Source organism: Mustela nivalis (assembly GCF_964662115.1).
Source record: "Mustela nivalis genome assembly, chromosome: 6".
NCBI classification, from domain to species: domain Eukaryota; kingdom Metazoa; phylum Chordata; class Mammalia; order Carnivora; family Mustelidae; genus Mustela; species Mustela nivalis.
In genome coordinates, this window is record NC_139025.1 from 145,007,504 (window position 1) to 145,033,105 (window position 25,602).

Here is a 25,602-nt window from a genome sequence, read left to right on the forward strand (position 1 = left end):
GCAACCTCGTCTCTTCCTCAGCCCCCAGGAGAAAAACTCAAAAACCTCTACTTTTTTTTTTTCTTTTAATTTTTTTAAATTTAATTTTTAAAAAATTAAAAAATTTTATTTTTTAATTTAATTTAATGAATTTTAAATTCACTGTTTTATGCACCACATCCAGTGCTCCATGCAGTATGTGCCCTCCTTAATACCCACCACCAGGCTCACCCAGCCCCCCACTCCCATCCCCTCCAACACCCCTACTTTCAACCCTCCACTCAGCACATGGGCCAGCTGCCTACACCAGGATTCCTCCCCAACACCCTAAGGATGCTCTGACGGCAAAAACATCGGCTCAGACTAGGGACCATGCCTGGCACATGAGGAGATGCTCAGTGAACATGTAATAAGTCCATGAATGTGTATGTCACTTGTCTCTCCCCCTCAAAGAGTAAAACTCCCAGCAGAGGTCAGCACCTTGCATCTCGGGGCCTTCAGCTCACCTGTCGTAGTAATCTCGGTGTCCCCTGTGGTCTCGGTCACTGCTGTACTGGTCATAAGGTCTCTTTCTGGACAAGTTGTTGGGTCTATAGCTCCCAGAGCGGTGGGCGTCCACGTGCCGCCGGTCGCCGTAATGGTGGTCCTTGTACCAGTGCTGCTCGTATGGATGGTGCCTGTCGCTGCCCCACGGAGGATTGTTGCCACCACCATAGTTGAACTTTCTTTCCCTCTGCCAGTCTCCTCGGTCTGCGGAAAGCAAACAACAGTTTCACGACTGCAACAATGGCTGAATTGCACACCCACTGAGTTTTAAACTCAAAGGCTGACACGTGTGATGGAAACACATGAAATTTCCTCCTGCGTCCCCTTTTGCTGCTGGTAAACGTACCAGCACTGAGTCCCAACATTCTCTCCCTCAAAGTTTAAGGCAAAAGAAAATTCACGGGCTTTCTCTTAGGAAATCCCAAGATTTTACTTTTTATTTTCCAAGCCTCTTTACTTTCCAATCTGGGACCAAACCTAAAAATGAGATTTCACTCAAAAAAAGAAAACCAAACATTAACTGAGAAAACAGAACCTGCTGAGTTTCACAGCTGCAAGGTAGTACCTTCTGTTTACATGTCGAACGTCTGTTTACCTACTAGTACCATAAGCCACGCCTGGTCTCTGAAAGTATTTCCAGACTATTCACACTGATTTACTACTCTTTCCCAGCCCACACCAACGAGAAGAACCTCCTCCTGTAAAAAGTAACACCTTTAACTGCGGATTTGGATCAGTACGCTACCTCTCAAGGACGGGGCCAAACTGAAATGTTTTGCTTCTGCAGCCTCCCTTTTCCCCTGAGAAGAATTACACTGATGTGAATCAAAAAAGGTAGTGAACACACAAAAGTCCAGGAATGGAGGCTACAGAGGTTCAAGTGTGACCCAAAATATATGTACACTCAGAACCTACAGTGTGACTTTACTTGGAAATAGGGTCTTTGTGAATGTAAATTAAGGATTTCAAGATGAGATCACCTTGGATTTAGACTGGGCCCTAGATCCAAGATATTCTTCTAAGAGAAAGGGAGAGGGAGGTCTGAGACAGACACGGGGAGGAAGGCCATGGAGCGAGGGTGGCAGCAACGGGGACCATGGAGCCACCAAAGAGCACAGAGGCCTGACTGCTGGCAGACACTACACAGCAGGAGAAAGGCTGGGAACAGATTTTCCTTTATGTCTCCCGGCTGACACCGACTTCAGACTTCTGGCCTCCAGAAGTGTGAAAGAATACATTTCCACTATTCTAAAAAATCACCCAGTTTGTGGTCCTTTGTTATGGGCAACCTTAGGCTTAACCAGAAGGAATACCATGGCCTCCCAGGAAATCCATCTTCTATCTACAAATATGCTAACACCAAGAATATGCCACCAGACAGATGTCTCTACTCATTTTGATGGTCTTCTAAGAACTTTTGTATAGAGCCAAAGAGTAACACCATGAAGGAACCTGTGCAGCTTAGACTCTGACATCATTCAAGTAACATGCAGTCAACCAGTGGCTTCACATCACTGCTGATCCAAGGTGGGTTGGGCCAGACCAACAACAAATAAAAAACGATGACTATTCTGGTGAATTAACTTAATGGACAAGGACAAAAATGCGACACCTTGGGACACCTGGTTGGCTCAGTTGGTTAAGCAGCTGCCTTCGGCTCAGGTCATGATCCCAGCGTCCTGGGATTGAGTCCCACATCGGGCTCCTTGCTCAGCAGGGAGCCTGCTTCTCCCTCTGCCTCTGCCTGCCATTCTGTCTGCCTGTGCTCGCTCTCTCCCCCCCCCTCTGATAAATAAATAAAATCTTTAAAAAAAAAAAAAATGCGACACCTTCACAACATGAAAACCAATCACTTGAAGATGGCTTCACACCAAATGGAAAGCAGTGTTTCCAACAGGGTGTCGGTGTCTGTGGTATGGTGGAGATGCTTACAACTCAAGCCAAGCCCTTTATTTCCAGAGAAACCAAACAGTGCTTTTCTTTCTTCTTGAATCCGCCATGAGGTAGGTCGCTGGTTAGAAGTACTGAGCTATTAAGGACATGGGTGAAGAATCCAACACTTAAATAAAAGACTACAGTGAGCAGATTAAGGGGAGTTCTTTCAAAGCATCAGTGATGTCACACGAATAACAAAAAACTGGTCTGATCCCAGGAAAAAGTCAGGCCCAATAATACAATCAGATACACAAACATGGAAACACTGCCCAGTCACCTTGTACAGTTAATTACCTTTCCTCCCCTCAATCAAAGGGCGATCAATTAATTCTGAACTACTTGGACTTTTAAGATCAGAAGACATGGAACTTCTGTTCCAGGTAGTTTAGAGCAGCTTCTAGCGGAATCACACTCCGCCAAGAGCAGTAAGAAACGCCACGTAAACAAAACTACCTGTTTGGAGACATAAAAGAACAGCCAGAGCCATCACAACTAGCAGGAGTAAGACTCCAAAGAGCAGAAAAGCTCAGAGAGGTTAAGAGGTCAAGTGACCACCAAAGCCACTGCAGGCGGTGGGGGCAGGGTGTGGAGCTGTGATTCTGAGCACAGATGAGAGGCTGAACATCTGAGCTGCTCCCAGCACAGGACCAGAGACACCAGCAGAGCCTTGCAGGTCCTTCTAGGCTGGAGAGGCATGGCAGAGCTGAGGGGTTCAAACACACAACCAGTCTTCCCTTAGGACACGTGCTGAGTCTGCAGGAAGGAGAAGGCTAAAAACCCTAAACTGGAAGCCTCAGAACAGCAGAGCAGTCAGGGGCAGTCTCACGGTGCTGAGAAAACCAAGCCTGGAGGTCAAGGCCTGCAGGAGGGAAGAGGGCAGAGAGAGAATGCTACTATAGGCTCTCCGCTGAGCACCCTTAAGAGCTAAGCCCTAGGATGAGGGACCAGAGACAGACTAGATTAGAAGGATCGCCTCCCACTCCATGTGCCCAGGGGAGGGAAGAATGAACCCTCTCCTGGGAAAGGAACACCATGTGGAGCTTACACAATTTCTACAACATAGTTCCCCCCACCCCAATGTATGTATATATATTTAGAGATTTATTTGGGGGAGCAAGACAGAGCGAACGAGAGAGAGCACAAACAGGAAGGAGGGGTAGAGGGAGAGGGGCTCCATTCCAGGACCCCGAGATCATGACTAAGCCCAAGGTAGATGCTTGAATAACTGAGCCCCCCAGGCACCCCACAGGTTCCCCCATTTAATCAAAACTAAGAAGGCATGCCTAAAGACAAGACTGTAGGACTGAAAACCAAGAGAAATAAAACCTACTACAGAAAATGACGCACAGTAACTTAGACCCTAGAGTTAGCAGGTTTAGATTTTTAAATAACTGTAATTCTTATGTTCAAAAAAAAGAGGAAAAGATGGAGAAAATCAAGTTTTCTTAAAAACTTGAGAATTTTACTGAAAGAATGAAATGTATTTTTCAAAAGAATCAAATGGAAATCCTAAAACCAAAGTTTAGAAAGAAATACACACTTCTTCTGATTATTACAGAATACCTGACCTTCCGTAAAATCCTGTACTATGACTTCTGTATGTTCTATGTACTTCTGGCTTTGATTCTATATGCAGTTTTCCCTTTCTTCTTACCCTTATCTTTAAAACCCATGCTCAGTATTAACCAGTGAAGCAACAGATGGAGAAATTATTAATTTCCTGCAATCCCCCTCCATTCCCCCATCGTAAGGTCACTGGTACTGGGTATGTTCTCACGTGTTTCTCTGTGCTCATTCAAACATCCACTATGGAGAACAGCTTGGTGGCTCTTCAAGAAATTGAATTAGAATTACCATATAACCCAGCAATTTCACTACCAGGCATATACCCACAAGACTCGAAAACACGTCCTCAAATACACACAAGATATTTCACAGCAGCACTATTCACAATAACCAAAAAAAAAAAAAAAAAAAAAGAGAAGCAACCCAAACGTCCATCCACCCATGAACGGATAAAGAGACTGTGGTCTGTGTCCATACAGTTCAGCCACAAAAAGGAATGAAGTACTAACAAACATTACAATGTGAATAAACCTTCAAAATACTAGGCCAAGTGAATGAATCAGACACACATATATAGAATAAGTCCGGGAACAGGCAGTGTCCCAAACACAGAAATCCGCACGGACAGAATACACGCCGGAGGATGCAGGCAGGGGGCGGGGAGAAACCGCCTCACAGATACGGGATTTCCTTTTGAGCTGATGGAAATGTTTAGGGACTAAGAGAGCAGTGGTGGTTACACACAACACTGTGAATGTAGTAAATGCCACTAAACCGGATAAATAAAATGGTGAACGATGGGGCGCCTGGGCGGCTCAGTCAGTTAAGCCCTTGCTGTCCACCCGGGTCATGATCCAGGGCTCCTGGGATCGAGCCCCCGGCCGGCTCCCTGCTCAGTGGGATGCCTGCTGCCTTCCTTCCAACCACCCCGCCCCTGCTCCTGCCTGCTCTCTCCCTCGTGCTCTCTCTCATACTTTCTCTCTCAAATAAATAAATCTTTTTTAAAAACCACAGTATCTATAAAAAAAAGTAAAGCTGGTATTATGTAAATGTCACCTTAAAAAAGCTAAACAGACACATACAGATTTTGTTGTTGTTGTTTTCTCTCCCATTTTTTTTTATTTCTAAAACCAACTCCTTCTTTTTAATAACTGATAATGTACAGAGCACGAACGTCATACCATTTATCTCATGATAATGAGATATCCTGCTAGTGGATATCCAAAGTTATTTCCAGCTTTTTGCCATTCTAAGACCAGAATGGCAGCCTCCTACATCCTGGTAGATACCAAAAAATAAAAAGCTTCTGTATTTAGATATTTCAGATTAATTTCTGTAAGCACTGCAGCAATTTGCACTCTTCGCAATTTCCATGGATTCCACCCTTTTAATTTTTATTGATGTGAATGGGCAAAAAAATTACTTAGCTTGCTACTGCCTGAATTTACATTTCCCTATGAGTAATGATGGCCACTTGTCACACTGGCCCCTGAATTTCCTCCTGTATGAATTCTCTATTCCTAACCTCTGCCCATTCTTCTATTTGGTTATTCTTTTGTTGTCAGTTTACAAGGGCTCTTTCAGTATTAGGAGTTTTGACCATCTGACTGTCCCATATAATGTAAACTGCTCCTCTCAGCCTATTACTTGTTTGTTTGGCGATGTTCTTCTTCATGTCGGAGTAACGACCAGCCTTTTGGATCTTTACCTCACCCTCCGTCTCACTGAGACGGAAGACAACAAAGTCCTAAGGAGAATGAAGCACAGGTCCACCTGCTGTCTTCAGAATAGAAAATGATTCTTTTGGCATCTCTTCTTAAAACTCCACTTCATGGGGTGCCTGGGTGGCTCAGTGGGTTAAAGCCTCTGCTTTTGGCTCAGGTCATGATCCCAAGGTCCTGGGATTGAGCCCGAAATCAGGCTCTCTGCTTGGCAGGAGCCTGCTTCCTCCTCTCTCTGCCTGCCTCTCTGCCTACTTGTGATCTCTGTCAAATAAATAAATAAAATCTTAAAAAATAAATAAATAAGTAAAAAACAACAACTCCACTTCATGACCTACCTGCGTTACTGAAGTGTCTCTTGTTGGGGTGATTATAGTTATCTCGTGGGTGTCCGTGCATCTGTGGGCCGTGGGAGGCGGGCAAGTGAGGCTTCTGAGGGTGAAGGTTGTGCGGGGTGTGGGACTGAGAGATCAGGGAGTCCCGGCTGGAGCCTGAGGCCTCTGGCCGAAACGGCTTCTTTCCACCAATCACATCATCTTTCTTCTTTTGCTCCTGAGAATAAAAAAGAAACCAAAGCTTCATAATCCCCTGGCTGGCAGAGTTACCAAGAACAGTACAGGAAAATAAAAAAAGAACAGTACAGAAAGCACCACCTCCAAGTATTCCTCTCTCGCCCCTCGTGGTTTTGGACCTGCCGTCTATGACACGCTTATAAACCCTGTTCAGGAACTGCCCTGAGCTCATGCAGCACGCCAGCCTCTCAGAGCAGCACCTGCTGCCCCAACAAGGAAATCACCCTTTGCTGGCAAGTCCCGTGAGCAGGTGTCACGAACTAACATGTCACTGACATGTTAGTGGTGGAGGTGTTCCATGTTCACAGATGGGCCGTGAGTGGCTGATTTGGGGACGGCCCATACGTCAAGTCAGCAGATCTGGAAAAAGGCATGCTGGCCTCAGGAATACGGCCCCTGCAGAATCAGGGAAGCCACTTATATGCCCATCGCCCCCTGCCCCGTGCCAGAGAAGGGAAGGAACCTCTAGGTACCTTCTCGTGTTTGCTCCCTTACGTGAGCAGTTGGGACGCTACGTACGAAAGCTAGAAGGACACCAATACATATGGCCCAGAAAAGAACAGAGGAAGTACTTTCTGCCTACAACCCTGTTACTTATCAGGAGTCAGGTTTGTAAGCCACCACAAGATTGGTGAATAAATGACTCCAGGACAGAGAAACACATGGTTAACGACTCCCTGTCAGAGTTTTAATTCGCTTTGGCTCTAATCCATTGGCTATTTCACCCATCCAGTGTCACTGTTACTTTTCCCAGTAGGGGAGCATGCTGAGTCGCTGCACAAGTAACACGGCATTAGGGCGCACTGTGGGGGACAGGCAGGGCTGTGCTGGGCACCTCCACCCTCCTGCACCTCCCCCTCCATCTGTATTGAGGGCAGAGAACCAAGGACCCTTCTGGCACCAACAGTATCTTCCCCTGACCATCTTCCCGGGAAAAAGAGTAATGAAGGAATTATGTGGAACTGGTTTTTATCGGATTATATAAATTGGATTAAATGTGTATTTTACCTCCTCTTCTTGAGATCTTTTCTTATGAGCCATCTTGTATAACTTATGCAATTTTCGAGCATCAAATTCTGTAAACTTGGAAACAAAAATCCATAGGTTCCTAAAGAAAAGTAAAAAATAAAAAACAGCTCTAAGTAAATCACAGAATGCGTTAAATGACTTTCTGTTCTCTTTACTGATGACAAGCTATGGAATTCTGCCACAGAGCCTCACCCAAGTGTAGAAATTAAGTAACAGAAACATTCCTTAAGGTCTGCACTTCATTAACACATCTTTAGATGCCAGTGTTTGAACAGAGTCTGACCAAGGAGTCTGGAGACAAGGGTTCGGGTCTCCTAGTGCAAACCCCTTAATCCACCGGCACCCAGCAAAGTCCTAAAGTCTCCGGATTCAGCCACACAATCCATCATTACTCCCATCTTCCCAGCTGGGATCTACATACATTCGTGCATCCCCATGTTGCTGTCCCTTCTTCCTTCCCAGCTGTCACCACCAGGATCTCTCATTTCTTTCTGAAAACTCTGCAGTGCCTCCCTGCAATACCACTGCACTCATCCTAGCAAGCATTACCATAGCCAGCAGAGTGACTGACAAAACGGGAGTCTAGAACAAGGAGGCAGCAGTACTCGTGGTGAGCTGGAAAAGGAGTCTCACCTGCTTCCATGCTTTCGAGAGAACAGTTTGACCACAACACGCCCCCCCACAGAAACAGGACTGGCTCCCAAAGCCGTACACCTGCTGCACCGTCCCTTCCTTTTTAAGGTCTTCCAGAGTGGGCTTCAGTGGTCTTAACAAACTGCCTCTGAACCCTAAAACCCGCCCAGCCCCCCTCACTGGCCCACTTGTAAGCCTGTGCCAAAGCCTGTGCCAAAGCCTGAAAACTCTCCTGTAAGCAAGTCTGCCCAGCTCAAGTACACCTGCCTGCCTCTCAGAAGGGCATCCTCCCGCACTACTCCTCTGAAGGCCCCGCCTCCTTCTCAAACACCTGCCATACCTGGTCTTGCAATGCCCACTTCAGCATGGAGCATGGACAGTGTCTCTGGAATGGGCAAGGACCTTCTTAGGAACAACTGCTAGCCAGGTCTACAGCGCCCCCCACACACACACTTCAACAAAGACAGGCGCCAGTGCCCGGCAGAAAGCCTAGCTTCACAGATCTACGTACTAGGATGACCTTCTATTCTCTTCCAGCAGGGATTAACTTGGCTACAAAAACAGCCCAGTGGCTAGGCACAGGAAGAAGTTGGTGACGTGTAAAGAAAAACAAAAATCACATTCTGAAACTTAGTTTTCCTGAATGGGTGTGAAGCATGCTATGGATAGCATCATGACAAAGTTCTCTTAAATCCATTTTTTTCAAAACCAATCCACTGGGATTGGGCTTATTATACCAGCATAATTACATGAACCATGAAGTACATGAGTTCAAAGTCACTTTGGATTATGGAAAGAGACTAAATGCTACAATTATCTTTGAGAAAGAAATTCCAGTTGTGTTATCCTAAAAAAATCAAAAGTGAGCACATAAATGAGTATATGTGAGCCATGATGTGCCTTACAAATTAAAGTTCTAGATTAAATTGCATTAATACAAATTACTACTAGAGTTCTTCAATTATCAGAGAGAATGGAAAAAATCACCATTCTGGTGGTTTTAATCCTTCTTTCCCCTCGTGTGTCAGTAGAGAACTATTCAAACAGTTATTATTATCAGCCTGAGGTGGGTGAAGTAATGCGACTAGATGACTTTTATTCCTTCCAGGTTTACAGACCAAGTCTTTGTTCTGAGACCAGGCCAGCAAAATCAGTCTCCCTGCTGTTCTCTCATAAAATGGTGACATCATCCTACCTATTCAAAAGGCTGGTCTCAGTGGAATGGCCTATTGCAGGAAAAAGAAACTGAAGCCTGCGGGTACAAAAGATGGTTTTTATCAGGGGGTGGGAGGGAACTCATTAGGTGGCTGTGTCACCTTTTATAAAACAGAACCAGAACCCCCCCCCCCCCCACCACACACACACTGCACACTGCCAAATCGCACCAGGCAGTCTGAGGCTGTGGTCACTTACCTTCTCCAGAGTTTGATGTGCTCCTGGTCTGAATAGGCTTTAAGGCACTCGGCTATCCGGTCTCCAATCTTCAGCAGGCAGTTTCGGGTGTGCTCTAGCTGTTCCTGCACATTGAGCCCCTTGTCGGGTTTGTCCAGCTGCTTCAGAGCCTTTTTCACTGGCCTCATCCGCTCTTTGCACTGGAACAGGACAACAGAGTAGAGACATAAAACACCTGCAGCAAAGACCTCTTGTCTTTGTTCCCTGGGCCGTGAATGCCCAGAGAAAACCCGGCTATCCCTCGTGCCATCGCACCCCTGGAGGAGGAACGGGTTAAAGCCCTGGGAGCAAGTGTAGCTGTCAAGTCGGGGAAACCCGAGGTGCAGGTCCCAACAGCATCTCTCAGTTTTGGCTTTATCACCTCTCAGAGTGATGACTTCTATATCTTCCTTTTATTATAGCTCAAAATGCTGTTTCCTCATCTACAAGAGGGGTATGATAAAGCCTCAGAAGGCCATTATGAAGATAAAATGAGAAGCAAGATTAGAGGCCTAACCCAGTAATGTCCCAACGCCAGATAACCTATCTAAAACGGCAGGACAGAAAAGTTATAAGTCCTTTGGGCTTGCAAAAAACTATGGAGAAGCCTTGCAGATAGAGATGGTGAGCTGAACACAAGAGTCGTCATCTCTCCTGCCCAACTCCACCGAACAACAGCAAAGGGAGTGTTTCAAAAAGAGGCCCACAAAGAAGGGAAAATGAAAGAGAAAACAAGAGCAACAAAATACTGGCAGCAAGGGAAATGACTTAAGGGACCTGCATGAGAACAAGCTGGTTTATACTACCTGAGGAATATAACCTCAGGCAGTATAACCTAAGGAGAGCTAGGTACCTCTGGTTAAAACTAAGGAGTGGTTATTTCAACAATGCACAGAAGTAGCAAATACCCAGATTCACAAAAGATACCCAAACTTCCAACTGTGCCCAGCAAAAGAGGTTATTCTCTGGAGAAGATAAAGGAGAGGTCTGTGAACTGGGCTGTGCACGGAAGCAGGAGCATATGAGTGGACACACACCAGAGGAGCCAGCACCGGGCCTTCTGCCTCCCAGGGAGACTCCAGAATGAGAAGAGCCAGGCCTACACCCTTCACTCAGGGGACTGGAGGGTCCTCGTCCACGAAATCTGACCAGCTAAGACAAGGAACTCCCCACTGCAAGTCTTCCAGTGAAGCAGCCCAGCCATATCACCAGTGAGCATTGGAAGTCGTCCGTCCACCAAGCCCCACCCCCATGCTCAGAGCTTCTAGCCAGATGGTTAGTCCCCTGCTCCCAAGTGTGTATGCAGACAACCAATGATTACAAATCAACGGAAACAAACATCTAACATGGATGATGGAAAACAAGTTTAAGGAAAATATAAAAAACATTCAGAGAACCATGGGCAGGGGGAAGATCTTGGATATAAAACATGACAACAGAAGTAAAAAGCTTAAAAGAAATACTCATGTGAGATAAAGTGGGGGTAAATCTCCTAGAAAGTAGAATTTTTTTTTTTTTTAAGATTTTATTTATTTGACAGAAAGAGACAGAGAGAGAGAGGGAACACAAGCAGGAGGAGTGGGCGAGGGAGAAGCAGGCTCTCTGCTGAGCAGGGAACCCAATGTGGGGCTCAATCCCAAGACCCTGGGATCATGACCTGAGCCGAAAGCAGATGCTTAGCAACTGAGCCACCCCGGCGCCCCTAGAATGCCGAATTTAAAAGACAGAAACAAAAAAAAAGGTAGTAATATTAGGGACCCCTCCCAGAGTCCAGTTTCCCAAAACAAAAAGTTCTGTAAAGATAAAACTAAGAATCAGGAGGAAATCACCACAAAATAATTCAAGAAAACGCTTCAGACCCATAGAGCATGGTTGTCAACTATGAGGCATCTGGTACAACAAACTACTAAGGCACACGAGCACAAAATTTCAGAACAAAGAAAACCCTACAAACTTCTATCAGTCTGCGATAATTCTGTTTACTTTTTGGAGTTCTACCTCAATTTTCAAGAAGTCTACAAAAGAAGAAGATTTACCATAACCTGGAAGGTGTCCATGATGACTCTAACGGGTAAGAAAGACATCAGTATCATGATCGTATAAAGGACTGCTATAGGAAAGGTAAGAACAAATTACCCCCAAACAGGCAAAGAATACAAAGAATACAATCCACTACAAACACGAATGCCTCACAGACATGAAAACAAACACTCACTGATCAATACTTCATACCCCTCAGAGGTTGGCAAAAATTAAAAAGTCAGAAATGACCAAGTGTTTCTGTGACTGGGAGGCCACCAGAACTCGGGTTCCCTGTTAGGAGTCTGTATAAATCTCCGTAAGAGCTGGAAGGGGTAGTTGTTCACAGGACGGACTGAAGTGACTAAAGTGCTCGCCCAAGGAAACACCCAGAGCTCTGCGCAAGCTGTACAGTCTAGGGAAGCACTTACATGTGTAAATGAAAATATTTATTTATTTGACAGACAGAGATCACAAGTAGGCAGAGAGGCAGGCAGGGAGACAGGAAGAAGCAGGCTCCCCGCTGAGCAGAGAGCCCGATGCGGGGCTCGATCCCAGGACCCTGAGACCATGACCTGAGCCGAAGGCAGAGGCTTTAATGCACTGAGCCACTCAGGCGCCCCCTAAATGAAAATATTTACAAGAACCTTGCTGCTGTCTGTGTTTGGTAATAAACCTTTGGAAAATCCCGAGGTTCATCTACACGAGAAACAATGAATTGTGGAAGTCGTGATATAAAATAATATGAAAGGGGATTTTTTTTAGTTTTTAATTTTTATTTTTAAGTAAGCTCTAAGCCCAGTGTAGGGCCTGAACTCACAACTCGGAGATCAAGAGTCGTGTGCTCTACACCAAGTGAGCCAGGCAGGCGCCCCTGAAACAGGTTTAAATTACCAACATAGGTCAACCTCAAAAACAGAGATGCTGCAGAGGAAAATCAAGTTATAGGATATACACAGTGTAGCATTTTTATAAAGTCTTTCAACAAGCAAAGCAAAACTATTTGTCGTGTAGGGACACAAAGGCGGCCGTGCAGTAGACAGGTCAAAAACCCAGGTGCTTGTGCCAAACTCTCGGGTCAAATCTTGGCTCTCCATCTTAACTATTAACAAATAGCTTCTGTGACTCTCCCTTTTTTTAAAAAAGATTTTATTTTTATTTACTTATTTTTTGAGAGAGAGAGAGACAGACAGACAGCACGCCATGAGTGGGGAGCTGGAGGAGAGGAGAAGGGAGAGAGAGAACCTCAAGCAGACTCCCAGCTGAGCAGGGAGCCCGACTCGGGGCTCAAACCCACAACCCTGAGATCATGACCTGAGCCAAGGCCAGGAGTTGGATGCTTAACCGACTGAGTGAGTCACCCAGGTGTCCCTAAATATTTTATCTTTAAGTAAACTCCACACCCAACGTGGGGCTCAAACTCACAACCCCAACATCAAGAGTGAGGCTCTAATAAGTAAGCCAGCCAGGTGACCCTCTTCACCTTATTTTTTAGTAAGTAAAATGGAGAGAATTAGCTATCCCATAGGATTGTTGTGGAGAAAAAAGACATAAAGGCACAAACAGTGCCTGGCTGTGTGAGTCCTTATTGTCTTCACAGACAAACAGAAATCATAAAATGCTAAAACCAAGCACAAGAACAGTACCGAGATCTAAAACTACTACCCTTACTTTTGGGGAGGTAAAAGGGACAAGTGTGGGTTTAGAGTGAGAAACACCAGGGGCTTCAACTTAACTCTTGAGTCTTAAAAACACATTTGACAAGGCTTCGTGGTACTTGTTATCAATGTCTATTAAATTTCTTAAATTTTTCTACATTTTTCAAAAGATTTCAGAATATTTAAACATGACAAAAAGGGCCAATAAGTGAAAGCATTTTTAAAAAATAAATGGTTAGTATTAGAAGCATTAGGTTAGGATTTTCCCTTATAAATACTGGACTAAGGGGTGCCTGGGTGGCTCAGTCATTAAGTATCTGCCTTCAGCTCAGGTATAGGGTCCTGGGATCGAACCCCCCACCCCCACCCCCGCATCTGGCTCCCTGCTCAGTGGGAAGCCTGATTCTCCCTCTCCCCCTGCTTGTGTTCCCTCTCTCACTGTCTCTGTCTCGGTCTCTCTCTCTCTCTCTCTATCAAATAAATAAATAAAATCTTTAAAATAAATACATACATACATACTGGACTAAGGAAAAACCAGGAAACAGATCAGCTCAAAAGGCTGGTTGTACAATGAATTTATTCAGTCAGTTTATGCATTTACTAACATACCTTTCTCTTTAGAAATACTTCTAACACCCAGATGTACTTTAACATAAGAATCGCTACTTGCCGTCAGACAGCAAAACACAGAACAGTACAGAGAATTAAGAAAAATGAGTTGAGGACAAAGAAAAAATATATGTGTGTGTACAGATTTTTGAGAACACAGAGAAAGGAGCAATGAGAGAGACAACTACCTTACAGGGTGAGGTCAATATTCTATCCTTTGCTGCTATGCAGCAGGAGTATTTCGAGATTTAGAAGATAAGATTCTCTTTGAGACTGAATTAACTGTTCAAGGGAGCTGTGATTTGTGGAAGGTTGGGCAGAGGAGGCGGGAGGAATCGTGGAGCACGGCACAGTGAAGACCACGCAGCTCCAGTGAGGGGCTAAGGTCCCTGAGGACACGCTGGCCTGTTTCCGTTCCCACTCGAACCCTGGCCCATGCGCTCCCCTCCCCATCACATTGCCTATCCCATATGAGGAAAGAGACCGTGTCCTGGGTATGTCTTAGCCCCGAGCACCACAGTGTGGCAGCATGGAGGACACACCACACTCACGCTCACCACTGCTCTCACTCACCCAGCCAGAAGCCTGACCTTGTCCTCATGTGATGTCCCCTGGTTCTCGCCACACTAGCCATAGTGGCCTTCTGTGACCTCACTGCAGCACCGGTGGTCCTGCCACACGGTCTTTACGCTTGGCGCTGCCTTGCCTTGACATGTTCTTTCTTCCCCTCACCTTTTACGACCTTTCCCTCTTCAGTTCAAGCATCGCCACCCAAAGCATGCCTTCCCAATAGCCCCTGCCTGGTCAATCCCCTTCTTACAGGATCTTTAGAGCCATCTGCTAAAGAAACCCCCCTGCCCATCACAGAAGCACGAGCACGACCCGTGTGGCTATCTATCTCCCCTACTCAAATGTGAAGTCAGCGGCAAGAGAAGCAATTCTCTTTGCAACATGGTCGATGACTCCGGGGTTGGCACAAGAAAGTATTCAGTAACTATTAGCTCAGTGAACACCTCTATTTCCCAAATGCCTCTAAAGGCCCCTGCAGCCTTTCTCTTTTTTAATGAAAATTTTATTTGTTTGTTTGTTTGTTTATATGAGAGAGGGGGAGAGAGCACGTACACACACGGGGCGGTGGGGGGTGGGGGAGAGAAAGGAAAGAATCTCATAGGCTCTACCCTCAGTACAGAGCCCAACACGGGGCTCGGTCCCACAAACCTGAGATCCCCACCTGAGCCAAAACCAAGAGTCCGATGCTTAACCAACTGAGCCACCCCCACCCACCCCCTACCACAGCCTTTCTGACTGGGAGCACAAGACAGGAAATCGATTCCCCAAACTTCTTTCTCACCACAGGGTACGAAAACCTCTTCCTGCCTGCCTATCCCAGAGCAAAAGGTCTTTAGATAGCAGAAGCCATGTGTTCCACAGTAACATACTACAGCTCGGCCAGCGGAGGCCGTGTGGCTGGCCCTGGGGAAGGCAGAACCACAGCAGGCGCTGTGGCCGCACACACCGGCACCCCTCAATTTCCAGACTTACTATGCTGAATGTCTCCTGGTCCAGATCATCATCCTCATCCTCTCCAATGGGGACAGGCTCACTTCCTGCTGTAATATGGACAGGACCCTGAGATCGCTTCGATTTACTTGAAGATTTGGCATCACCACCTTTAGGCTTTTGAAAAAGAGTTACAAGGAGTCATTGTCACTGGTGCAATCCTGCCTTGTAAGCTGGACATCTTAGCTATGTCACACCACTCCAGAGGGCCCATGTGACAGGCTCAGTTTACAGAAATGGTAAAATAAAGTCTTCTGAAACATCACGTCATCAAATCTACATGTTTAATGAATGGCTTAATCGTACATCATTTCCACTTCTGACTCCAAACACACCCAATTAAAACTTCAGCTTCAGGACAATGCTATTTTGGCTTCTATTCCCTCATCCATAAAATGTACAAAAACATCATCAACAGGCAGGATTATAAACTGGCAGAACTCTTGTATTCTATTATGTAGCATCTTTTATTAACAGCCTATAATCATACACTTTGACCTAGGAATCTGTTTTAACTGCGATGCTGTAAATGACTGGAGTGTACACGGATCTGGATACAGAAGGATGGAGATACGTACATGCACGATGAACATTTAAAAAAATTTACTATGCTTTGCTTACAATTGTGTGAAATATAGTAAAAGCATAAAAACATGGATAGGAAGATTTCAAACCATGGGAGGAAAAAAGAGTTAGGCAGAGTAAGGAAATCAGGAAAGAAGAATATGGGGGAGCAGGAGGGGGGTGCTTCAATACTCTTGGTAAGATGTGCACGAAACACAAAATACACCAGCCCAACAAAATGCGCCCAGAGTAAATGTGGAAGAATGCTGGCCACAGTTCTACCTTGGGTGGTGGGTAAGCAGATGTCTGTTAAATGGCTCCCTGGGCTTTTATTTTGGAAATATTTCACTCTAAAAAAAGAGTATCTTTCGGTGGGAGCAGAAATGCAAAGGCATCTGGCACAGCACGTTTCCTAACTTGAGAAATTGGAAGTGATTTCAATATGCGAAGTCTATACTGCTCCCAAGGTGTTATAATCAAATAGAATCTTTATCTATTTGAAGTGATTTTAACATTTACCTATTCATGGGGAAAGTTGTTTCTGATGTACTGCTTGCAGGGGGCAGGGGGCAGAAAGGGCTACCCAAAGTCTGATCTGATCCTCTTTTTATACTTGTACATACACATATAAGACAAAAATTCTGAAGATGAGGAAATCTATTAGAGATTATCAGTGAATGGCAGAATTATAGATGTTACTTGTTTCTATGTTTTAATGACTAAGGGTTAACTGAAAAATAATTTCATCAGAAGCCAGCAAGCACACTCCCAACACCCTACCAGAAATCTGGTTTGCAGTTACCCTCACAGAAGTCCCTAAGTGAATATTATATAACAGCATCCATTTCTACTCCAAAAGCTTCTCTTGATATATTTGGGTTGACTCCTCTACTTCTCAAATATTCAAATTCATCTGTGGATTGTCTCTTCTACCATGTATGTGAGAACATATTTGACATCATTACCTGTAAATGCAGCTTTCTCTCACCTGACCTATCTCATCAAAAATTCCCCTCTGAAACATGTAATAAGAGATCAACTAAAGGCCGTTTATAGTTTAAAAAAACAAAAACAAAAACAAAAAACTCCCCAACTGCACATTTCCCTCTCTGGGAGAGGCGGTACGGGCATCCCTCTGACAGCCCCGTCCTTCCTTCTTCGATGGACCCTCAAAGAGACGATTATTTCAGGGTGCTCAAGCCCCACTCTGTCTAAATTCTAGAAGAAATTTCAGATACTATGGGTATCTCAGTAAGCAATTACCTTCTCTTTCTTATCTTTTGACTTCTTCCTTTCCTTGTCCCCTTCTTTGTCTTTCCTAGAACTCATTTGTTTCTCCTTGTTCTCCTTGTTCTCTTTCTTCTTCTGTTTCTTTTTCATTGGACTTTTCTCTAAGCCATCATCCTAGAAAACAAACAGGGCTGTGAGCTTTTGCCACAAACTTGAGATCTGCTCATCTGCTTTCTGGAGAGAGGAGCGCTGTCCGCAACGGTTCATCACCGCATCTACACTTACTTAGAGCTTGTTTTCCAGCACACACACCCTACGGCACTCACTCACACAAGGCTAAACTTTCTGGTAATAACCGGGTAAGGCTGCAGCCACAGATGCTCTGCAACTCACATCCTCTCTTCAATTCTCACAGCAACCCTTCAACCATAAGCATTATCATTCCCGTTCCACAGATGGGAGAAAACTGAGGACCAGAGATATTACAGACCCATCACGTAACCGTCACGGTAGTAACCATCGGTAGTAACCGTCACGGTTGCTATGACTTTTTGAACTCGTGTGTCCATGACGAATTCATGCCAGTTTCAGTCCCCACTGCCGATGCTCTTGGAGCTAATCTCAAAATATCGTCACACTTGAAGGGCAACAACATAAAATCCCATAAAGCTGTCACTCACTGAAACAACACATGCTACCGATTTTTCACTTTGCTCAAACCAGAGGTCACGGACTGGCAGGCCGTGGGCCAACCTGACCCACTGATGTGTTCTGCTGGCCCATAATGAACTGAACTTGCAGAGGCGCAAGGCCCCTGGTAAGCTGGAGTCCCCACAACCACTCCCCACCTTTTTCAACCATGGGGCTGGGTGTCACGGCTCATTTATCATTATACCTCGCAGGGGTCCCGTCACTGACTTCCATTACCTATGGACCCGTGATGGCTGGCTTGAATGAACAAATCACTCTCTCACAGGGGAAGCAGAGACATATATATTCTATTTTCACTTTACTGACTCTGTGTGTAAACCAAACACATTCTGATTGGTTTTATACCAGCCGGCATAATACATGTAGCCTAAAAGAACCCTCAACTGGAATTTAGCCACGTACCTTTACTTCTCCCTCTTCCGACGGATTGTCTGAATGTCTAGGAGATGAAAACTCAACCCCATGCTCATCTTTCAGCCTGGGTTCTTTATTTTCCTTCTTTACTCGAGGCTTCCGCTTCTTTAATTTGGCCTGGAAAGGAGAAAAAATGACGATGAAAACAAACCTCAGGAAGCATGACCAAGTAACATTAGGACTCTGCAGAGCAGTAGCAGCCCAACTCAAATGAGAAAGTTCAGAGGCAGTTCAAAGGAGCGTAACCAGTTCTACCTGGGGGAGAAAAAGGAAAACAGTAATGTACCATACATGTCCCTACACTACATAAAAGCATGCATATCCTTGAAACTGTTGCCAGTGTGCAGCATTCATGCTAAAGACAGAATTCAAAGGAAAAATCTAGACTTACACTCTACCTAAAAATGAAGGTGAAGAATAAAATGCTCTCAATCCACTGAAATATGATCTAAAACAAATATAAACATGATCTAATCTGTCCCTCCAGAACCTAACGTATAATTCGTACTCAACGTGCTATCTGGAGAATGGCCCTACTTATGACTAGGTATGGGATTAGGGAGACATTTCCCCCTAAAATTTGTTTTGTTTCTAATATAAGGAAATTTATGTAAACAGCTGAGTTCTAGGAGCACTGAGCACACACACCCCACCAAGACTGTGAGTGCCAGATGTAACATTTCACTGTGATTTTCTCATCCTTCTAGGCCTGATTTTGAAATGAAAAATTGGGGAAATAAATGGAGATAAGGTTCGGATGAGCTCATTAGCAAGTTCGCTGGTATTCTGTACTGAGTAAACAAGACAGTCACAACTGAAGGCCAGTTTCCGAAGGAACCGTGGACTCTAACTATCCAACGTCACCTCTGGGATCCATGATTACAAGCAGCCCAGGGTCAGCCATACCAGGTAAAGCTGGTGGTAGCCATACAGTAACCAGAACCATGTTCCAGAATTGAGGAAGCAGCACAAGGAAGTGGCAGTGCGTCTCTGGACCAAAGGCACTGGCAGAGGCAAGGACTATTTTGAGGCAAAACAGGAGGAGAATGGGCTTGTAAAGAAGTTGCCAAGATGTCCAGGGCAATTATCGAATGAACATTTCTATTATCATCAACCAAACCATCATGACTGGAAGCTCAAAAACAACACCTGCCCGTGGAAGGTACCGGGCAGTGCAGCACCTGGAGAGCGCAACGTCCCTTGTCCTACCTAACTCTGCAGGGTGCCCACCCGGCAGCCGTGCTCACCTCTTCCCCGCTCGTCACGGCCCCCTTCTTCTCCAGACTTTTCCTGAGCAACTTGAGCAAGTAGTCCGCTCGGGTCTGCAGCTGCTTCCCCTGAGGCTTTTTATCTGTCTCCACGGGCAGAATCTTCAACAGGAAAGGAAGAGAAGCACCCGCCACCACCCATGTCCCGGTTAGTGGATCCGGATTCACAGAGACAATGAAGAACTGCACAGTCCTTTCCCTCCCCAACCACCCAAAAGACAGATAAAGCCTCAGATCCTATCTCAATGTCCATGGCTCCCAGTCACTGAAAATCCCTCATGAGCCGTTCTCATTTTACAAAATGGGATGGAGAAATCCAGCTCTCCCACTGGCTCCTACCTGTGCTGTTAACAGGGTAGAACAACTCAGGTAGGAGGGGCTTGTTGGCTTCATCTGCTAGAGCATCCCAGCCGTCGTGCATTTCCTCCTTCCAGGAGCAGGGAATCCCTGGAGCTAGGTTAAAGCTTCGTTTTAGATTGAAAATGCTTCTTAGAGCATTGCCGGAGAGCACTGAGCTATGCCAGGACGTGATCCGTCCCTGCTGCCCCAGCTGGACCTCTCAGGCCAGACTGGATTTGGTCTCCGCGCTCACGGCGGGGTGCTGTCACCCTCTGAGAACAATTCACACATGGGATGAGCATTGTTTGACGTGCCAGGGAAAGCCCTGCTAGGAGCGCGTCCTACTAAAATTTGAGCCAGTCAGCTTTCCCTGCTTACAGCTCTGAGCACGGCCTTCCTACCGGGTAGCCTGATTCACAACGGACAGGGTGGGAGGCTCAGTTTGTGGGAGAAGTACGGCCAATGTTGAATTCCACTACAAAAAATACCAAGGTGTGGCTCCTTCTCTGTAAGGAGAACTGGAACATGGCGACTTCAAAAACGGTTTTAAACAAGAGGCCAACACTTAAGGCCGAGGACTCCTTGTATTTTCAATCAATGATCTTACCCTGGTATTTGTTGTAATGAGATTGGACGTATAGAATTAAAATTTTAAGATTTCTCCTGTGATTTCCCCAAAATGTCACCTGGCTATTATCTTCGTCTAACAGTACCACAGTCCACTAAAGAAGGTAATATTCCCCAAAACAAAGAAATCCCAGGAATGTATTACTGTACTAATTTCCGATCTGATCCCCCAACCCCCAGAAAATAGTAAAAAATAAGTTATCCATATAAAAATATTGTATATAACAAATCCTCTGGAAATCTCCAGCATCACACATTTACTTACTTTGTCAGTTAACTTAAGCTCTGGGTCCGTCTTAATTAGCTCCCAGTTTCCATAGCCATGTTCATAAATTCCCAGAAGGAGTCGCGAATCATCCTCCACCCCCCACTCCACATCGAAATGTGCAGCTTTCACTCGACAGGTTAAGCAGTATCTAAAGGAATTTCAAAACCAGGAGGACATGAGAGGAGGGGCCTTTCGAACTTGGAAATGAACACAAATGATCATGGACAAACTCTCCTAATGGGTTACACAAAAGACAATGAGAACACTACGTAACAACACACACCTAGAACTTCAGCTCTTTCTTACCGCACAACCACTCACGCGTGTGCCCAGAATAGACTCACTTTTTTTTTTCTTCGGGGTCCACAGGGATCGATTTGTGCAGCATCTCAAACTCTTCCTCATGTTGTATAATGGATTTCACATTAACCTGGACCCCCGATATTTTGATTGTTGGGCCTCTCTTTTTCCCTGGTCCTTTCCCTAAAGGATACCAATTTTACATCCATTAAGTGAGAATGTGCTGAGTTCCACAGAAAACATTATCAGCAAATACTTAAATGCTTACTCACTCGATACATATCTCTGACTTATTTTGTTAGTTCAAAGATGTAACCTAAAGTCAAAAAGTTTCTCAATTAACTTCCATAAAATAATCTCTAAACAGGGGCGCCTGGGTGGCTCATGATTAAGTCTCTGCCTTTGGCTCAGATCATGATCCCAGGGTCCTGGAATTAAGTCCCGCATCGGGCTCCCTGCTCATCCTGCTTCTCCCTCTCCCTCGGCTGCTCCCCATGCTTGTGCTCTCTCTGTCTAATAAATAAATAAAATCTTTAAAAATAATAGTAATAATAATCTCTAAACAATTCAGCTTTTGAAGATTCGGGATTTTTTTTAATCCACGGGTATTTATAATTCTATTTCAATCTTCCTATTTTATACTTTGGTTCCAAAATTGAAAGTAAAGGAGATTCTGAAGGATTAGTAGTAATACTTTAGTTTTTTCTTTTGTTTTCTAACTATCCTATTAGCAGAGTTCAAGAAACTCAAGTATTTTCAAGATGATTTTCTCTATTAACAAATAGGAGATAAAGTTAATACCATTTGAAATGATGAACAAAAGGTGTCATGCAAATATTTCTTTAGCCCTAATACCTAATTAAAATAATCCTTGAATTAAAAATGAAACCGAGTCGACTCTAGCCAGAGGTTGGCAAGATGATGGCACAAGATAATGACACCTGTTTGTGAGAGGAAAGATGGCTCACAGCCTGAGAAAGTATTTTTTTAACATTCAAGTTGATGAAACGATGCTAAAATTATAAATATTTAGATATTCTTCTGTACTCCTCTAGAATTCAGTTGCAAATGCTATTCCCAATGTATTCTGAAGACAGTTGGAACAGAATGTGTGAAAATGGGAAAGGCACTTCTCCAAAAATCAGAAATCTGAGATTTATTCCCAAATCTACACCAAGTACCCCTTGCTCCCTTCTCTCTAACTCCTAGTTATTGACCTCTCTGTGTCTCAGTTTCCTCATCTGTAAAATAAAAGGACTGCAACAGAAATATTGGCAAAGGTAAAGAGATAATTCAGAAAAGGAAAAATAAATGATTCCTAAACATTTGAAAAATACTTGACCTCCCTCGTGATCAGAAAAATGTAAACTAAGTATATACACATAGCATTTCTAACCTATCATGCTGAAAAACTCAAAAATTTGAAAACATTACACTGATGAGACCAAAAGGAAAACAGACCCCCATGCAATGCCTGGTGGGAGAGCACAGTGCAAGCTGGCATGCATACGAAATTATTTACCACAACACTATAGCAAAAGGTTATATAACTGATGTCCCTTAACATACAGTCTGTCCACCATGGATTATGCATGCCTTTAAAAAAAAAAAAAAAAATCAGGCAGTGGGGAAAAGAATAACCATTTTTTTTTAAGATTTTATTTATTTGACAGAGAAAGATCACAGGTAGGCAGAGAGGCAGGCAGAGAGTGGGGGAAGCAGGCTCCCTGCTGAGCAGAGAGCCTTATGTGGGGCTCGATCCCAGGACCCTGAGACCACAAAGGGAGCCAAAGACAAAGGCTTTAACCCACTGAGCCACCTAAGACTAACCATTTTTAATGGCACTGAAACATATAATCACCTTAAAGAAAAAGAAGTAAAACTCGATGCACCAGGAAGAACTCCAAGTGGATCAGAGATATAGAAGTAAATGAAATCACACAAGCACAAGAGGAGAAAAAGTAACAGTGAATTCCTGTTTATACTGGGAGTAGAGGCAATGTTAATAGACTCAAAATCTAAACAACACAATAAGGGAAAAGACTGATACATTTAATTGTATAAAAAATTTGTTTTTCTTAAAATGCCCTAAGCTAAGTAGAAAGACAAATCACAAAGTATAGGAGAAAACCAGCAACCTTAATTAGAAAAAGAAATCCTAAAAATTAAGAAAATGGACAGAAGAGAAAACGAGTGGTTCACAAATGGCTCTTAGAAAACACAACCCACCTCATTAAAAACAAGACACCATTTCTCACCACCAATTCTCACCAATCAGTTTGGCAAAACCCAACCATCTGACAATACCCTCTATTTGTGAGGCTTATAAACAAGTACCAGTATCCATTGCTGGTGGCAATATAAATTATGGTATCAGACTGCTGGAAAATTTGGTAAAATCCAACCAAGTCATGCTTCCCCAGGACCCAGCAGTGCCACCTCCAGAAACCTATCCAGAAGACATGCTCGTAGAGATACAAACAGCATATCCATTAGACTCCGAGTTTACTACAGCTATCTTTTTAATAGCCAAAGACTAAAAAAAAACCAAATATTCATTACTCAGGAACAAGAAAGTCTGAATTAACATCTACCCAAGTGGTGGAACACTGAAATTATAAAAGGAAAGAAAGAGGATGTTTACACGATAGGCAGCCCTCTCCACACGTGAAGTATGCAGGTGAAGAACACAATACGCGGTATGCTATCTTCTGTAGAAGAGGGACACACGCACCGAAATTCTCACAAAGACACAGTGGGAAGATAAAGCCAAAATTAATAAAAATGGTGAAAGCAGGACTCGGGCCGGGGAGGGGCGGGGGGCCATGCTGGCCCAAGAGAGTCTTCAAATGTTTCAGAGTTAAGTCAAATGTGAAATGCTTCAGAGTTGAGTCAAAATGAGAAAGCAATCCCTAAAAACTTAAAAATAACTGAAAATTAAAGAGGATGCATTATCTATTAAGTTAGTGGCCTAAATACACGAAGAAAAGTCTTCTAATAACGTTAAAACATGGTATTTTAACCGTACAAAGCTAGTAGGATGTATTCCTAAAGACCCCACCCAAAAAGAAGAGGCAAAAAAAAAAATTCAAACCCTGAGAAGTTTAGATTGGCACTAATATTGAGAAACATGTCTAATGTAGGATAGGACAAATACATAATTATGTAAGCATTTTTAGGAACAAAAATTTTCCACTTAAAAGAGCTATCGACAATCTTCCATCTGAGAGGGGGCCCCAAGTAGTTCAATCAGTTAAGAATCTTCCTTCATCTCGGAGGGAGGAGTCAAGATGGAGGAGATGTACCAGGCTGAGACTACTTCAGCTACCAGGAGATCAGCTAGATAGCTTATCTAAAGATTGCAAACACCTAAAAATCCATCAGCAGATCGAAGAGAAGAAGAACAGCAATTCTGGAAACAGAAAAACAACCACTTTCTGAAAGGTAGGACCGGAGGAGAAGTGAATCCAAAGCGACGGGAAGATACACCCCGGAGGGAGGGGCCGGCTCCCGGCAAGCGGCAGAGCAACGGCGCACAAAATCAGGACTTTTAGAAGTCTGTTCCGCTGAGGGACATCGCTCCAGAGGCTAAACCGGGGCGAAGCCCACGCGGGGTCAGCGTGGCCTCAGGTCCCGCAGGGTCACAGAAGGATCAGGGGGTGACTGAGTGTCGCAGAGCTTGCGGGTATTGGAACGGGAAAGCCGGCTATAGAGACAGAGCCGACAGTAAGCTCCGACAGTAAGCTCACAGCTCGGTGTTACCTTGAACCGGTCGCAGGCTAGGTGAGCTCGGAGCGCGGCCGGAGGTCAGGCAGACGGGAGTAACTGGGCACTGTTCTCTGAGGGCGCACTGAGGAGTGGGGCCCCGGGCTCTCGGCTCCTCCGGGCCGGAGACCAGGAGGCCTCCATTTGTATTCCCCGTCCTCCAGAACTCTACGGAAAGCGCTCAGGGAACAAAAGCTCCTGAAAGCAAACCCGAGCGGATTACTCACCCCGACCACTGGTAAGGGCGGTGCAATTCCGCCTGGGGCAAAAACACTTGAGAATCACAGGCCCCTCCCCCAGAAGATCAACAAGAAATCCAGCCGAGACCAAGTTCACCTACCAAGGAGTGCGATTTCAATACCAAGCAGAGCAGCAGAATTCCAGAGGAGGAGAAAGCAAAGCCCGGAACTCATGGCTTTTTTCCTGTGATTTTTTTTAGTCTTGCAGTTAATTTAATTTTTTTCTTTTTCATTTGTTGTTTTTTTTCTCGGCTTCTGGTAAAATTTTTTTTTAACTTTTACCTTTTTCTTTTTAACGTTTTTTAACTAATTTATCTAATATATATATTTTTTCTTTTTTATATTTTTCTTATTTGTTTTCTTTTTCTTAATTCTTTTCTTTTTTTTTTCTTTTTTCTTTTTTTTTTTTCTTTCTTCCTTTTTGAACCTCTTTTTATCCCCTTTCTACTCCCTCGCGATTTGGGATCTCTTCTAATTTGGTTAAAGCATATTTTCCTGGGGTTGTTGCCACCCTTTTAGTATTTTACTTGCTCCTTCATATACTCTTATCTGGACAAAATGACAAGAGGGAAAAATTCAACACAAAAAAAAGAACAAGAGGCAGTACCGAAGTCTAGGG

At 44.4% G+C, this 25,602-nt stretch overlaps 1 protein-coding gene across 2 annotated transcripts in view; it reads right to left on the reverse strand.

Annotated features, from left to right (window-relative positions):
- The window catches only part of CHD2 (chromodomain helicase DNA binding protein 2), a 121,605-nt gene that overhangs the window by 7,286 nt on the left and 88,717 nt on the right, over positions 1 to 25,602 (reverse strand). For both annotated transcript variants that reach the window (XM_082736714.1, XM_082736715.1), the window contains 10 exons: positions 21,024 to 21,162; positions 20,677 to 20,827; positions 19,425 to 19,547; positions 18,166 to 18,294; positions 17,086 to 17,226; positions 15,241 to 15,375; positions 9,395 to 9,573; positions 7,328 to 7,427; positions 6,086 to 6,299; positions 486 to 729 (listed from right to left, as the gene is read on the reverse strand). In XM_082736714.1, coding sequence (XP_082592840.1) covers positions 486 to 729; positions 6,086 to 6,299; positions 7,328 to 7,427; positions 9,395 to 9,573; positions 15,241 to 15,375; positions 17,086 to 17,226; positions 18,166 to 18,294; positions 19,425 to 19,547; positions 20,677 to 20,827; positions 21,024 to 21,162 — 1,555 coding nt within the window. The remainder of the gene's footprint in view (positions 1 to 485; positions 730 to 6,085; positions 6,300 to 7,327; positions 7,428 to 9,394; positions 9,574 to 15,240; positions 15,376 to 17,085; positions 17,227 to 18,165; positions 18,295 to 19,424; positions 19,548 to 20,676; positions 20,828 to 21,023; positions 21,163 to 25,602) is intronic.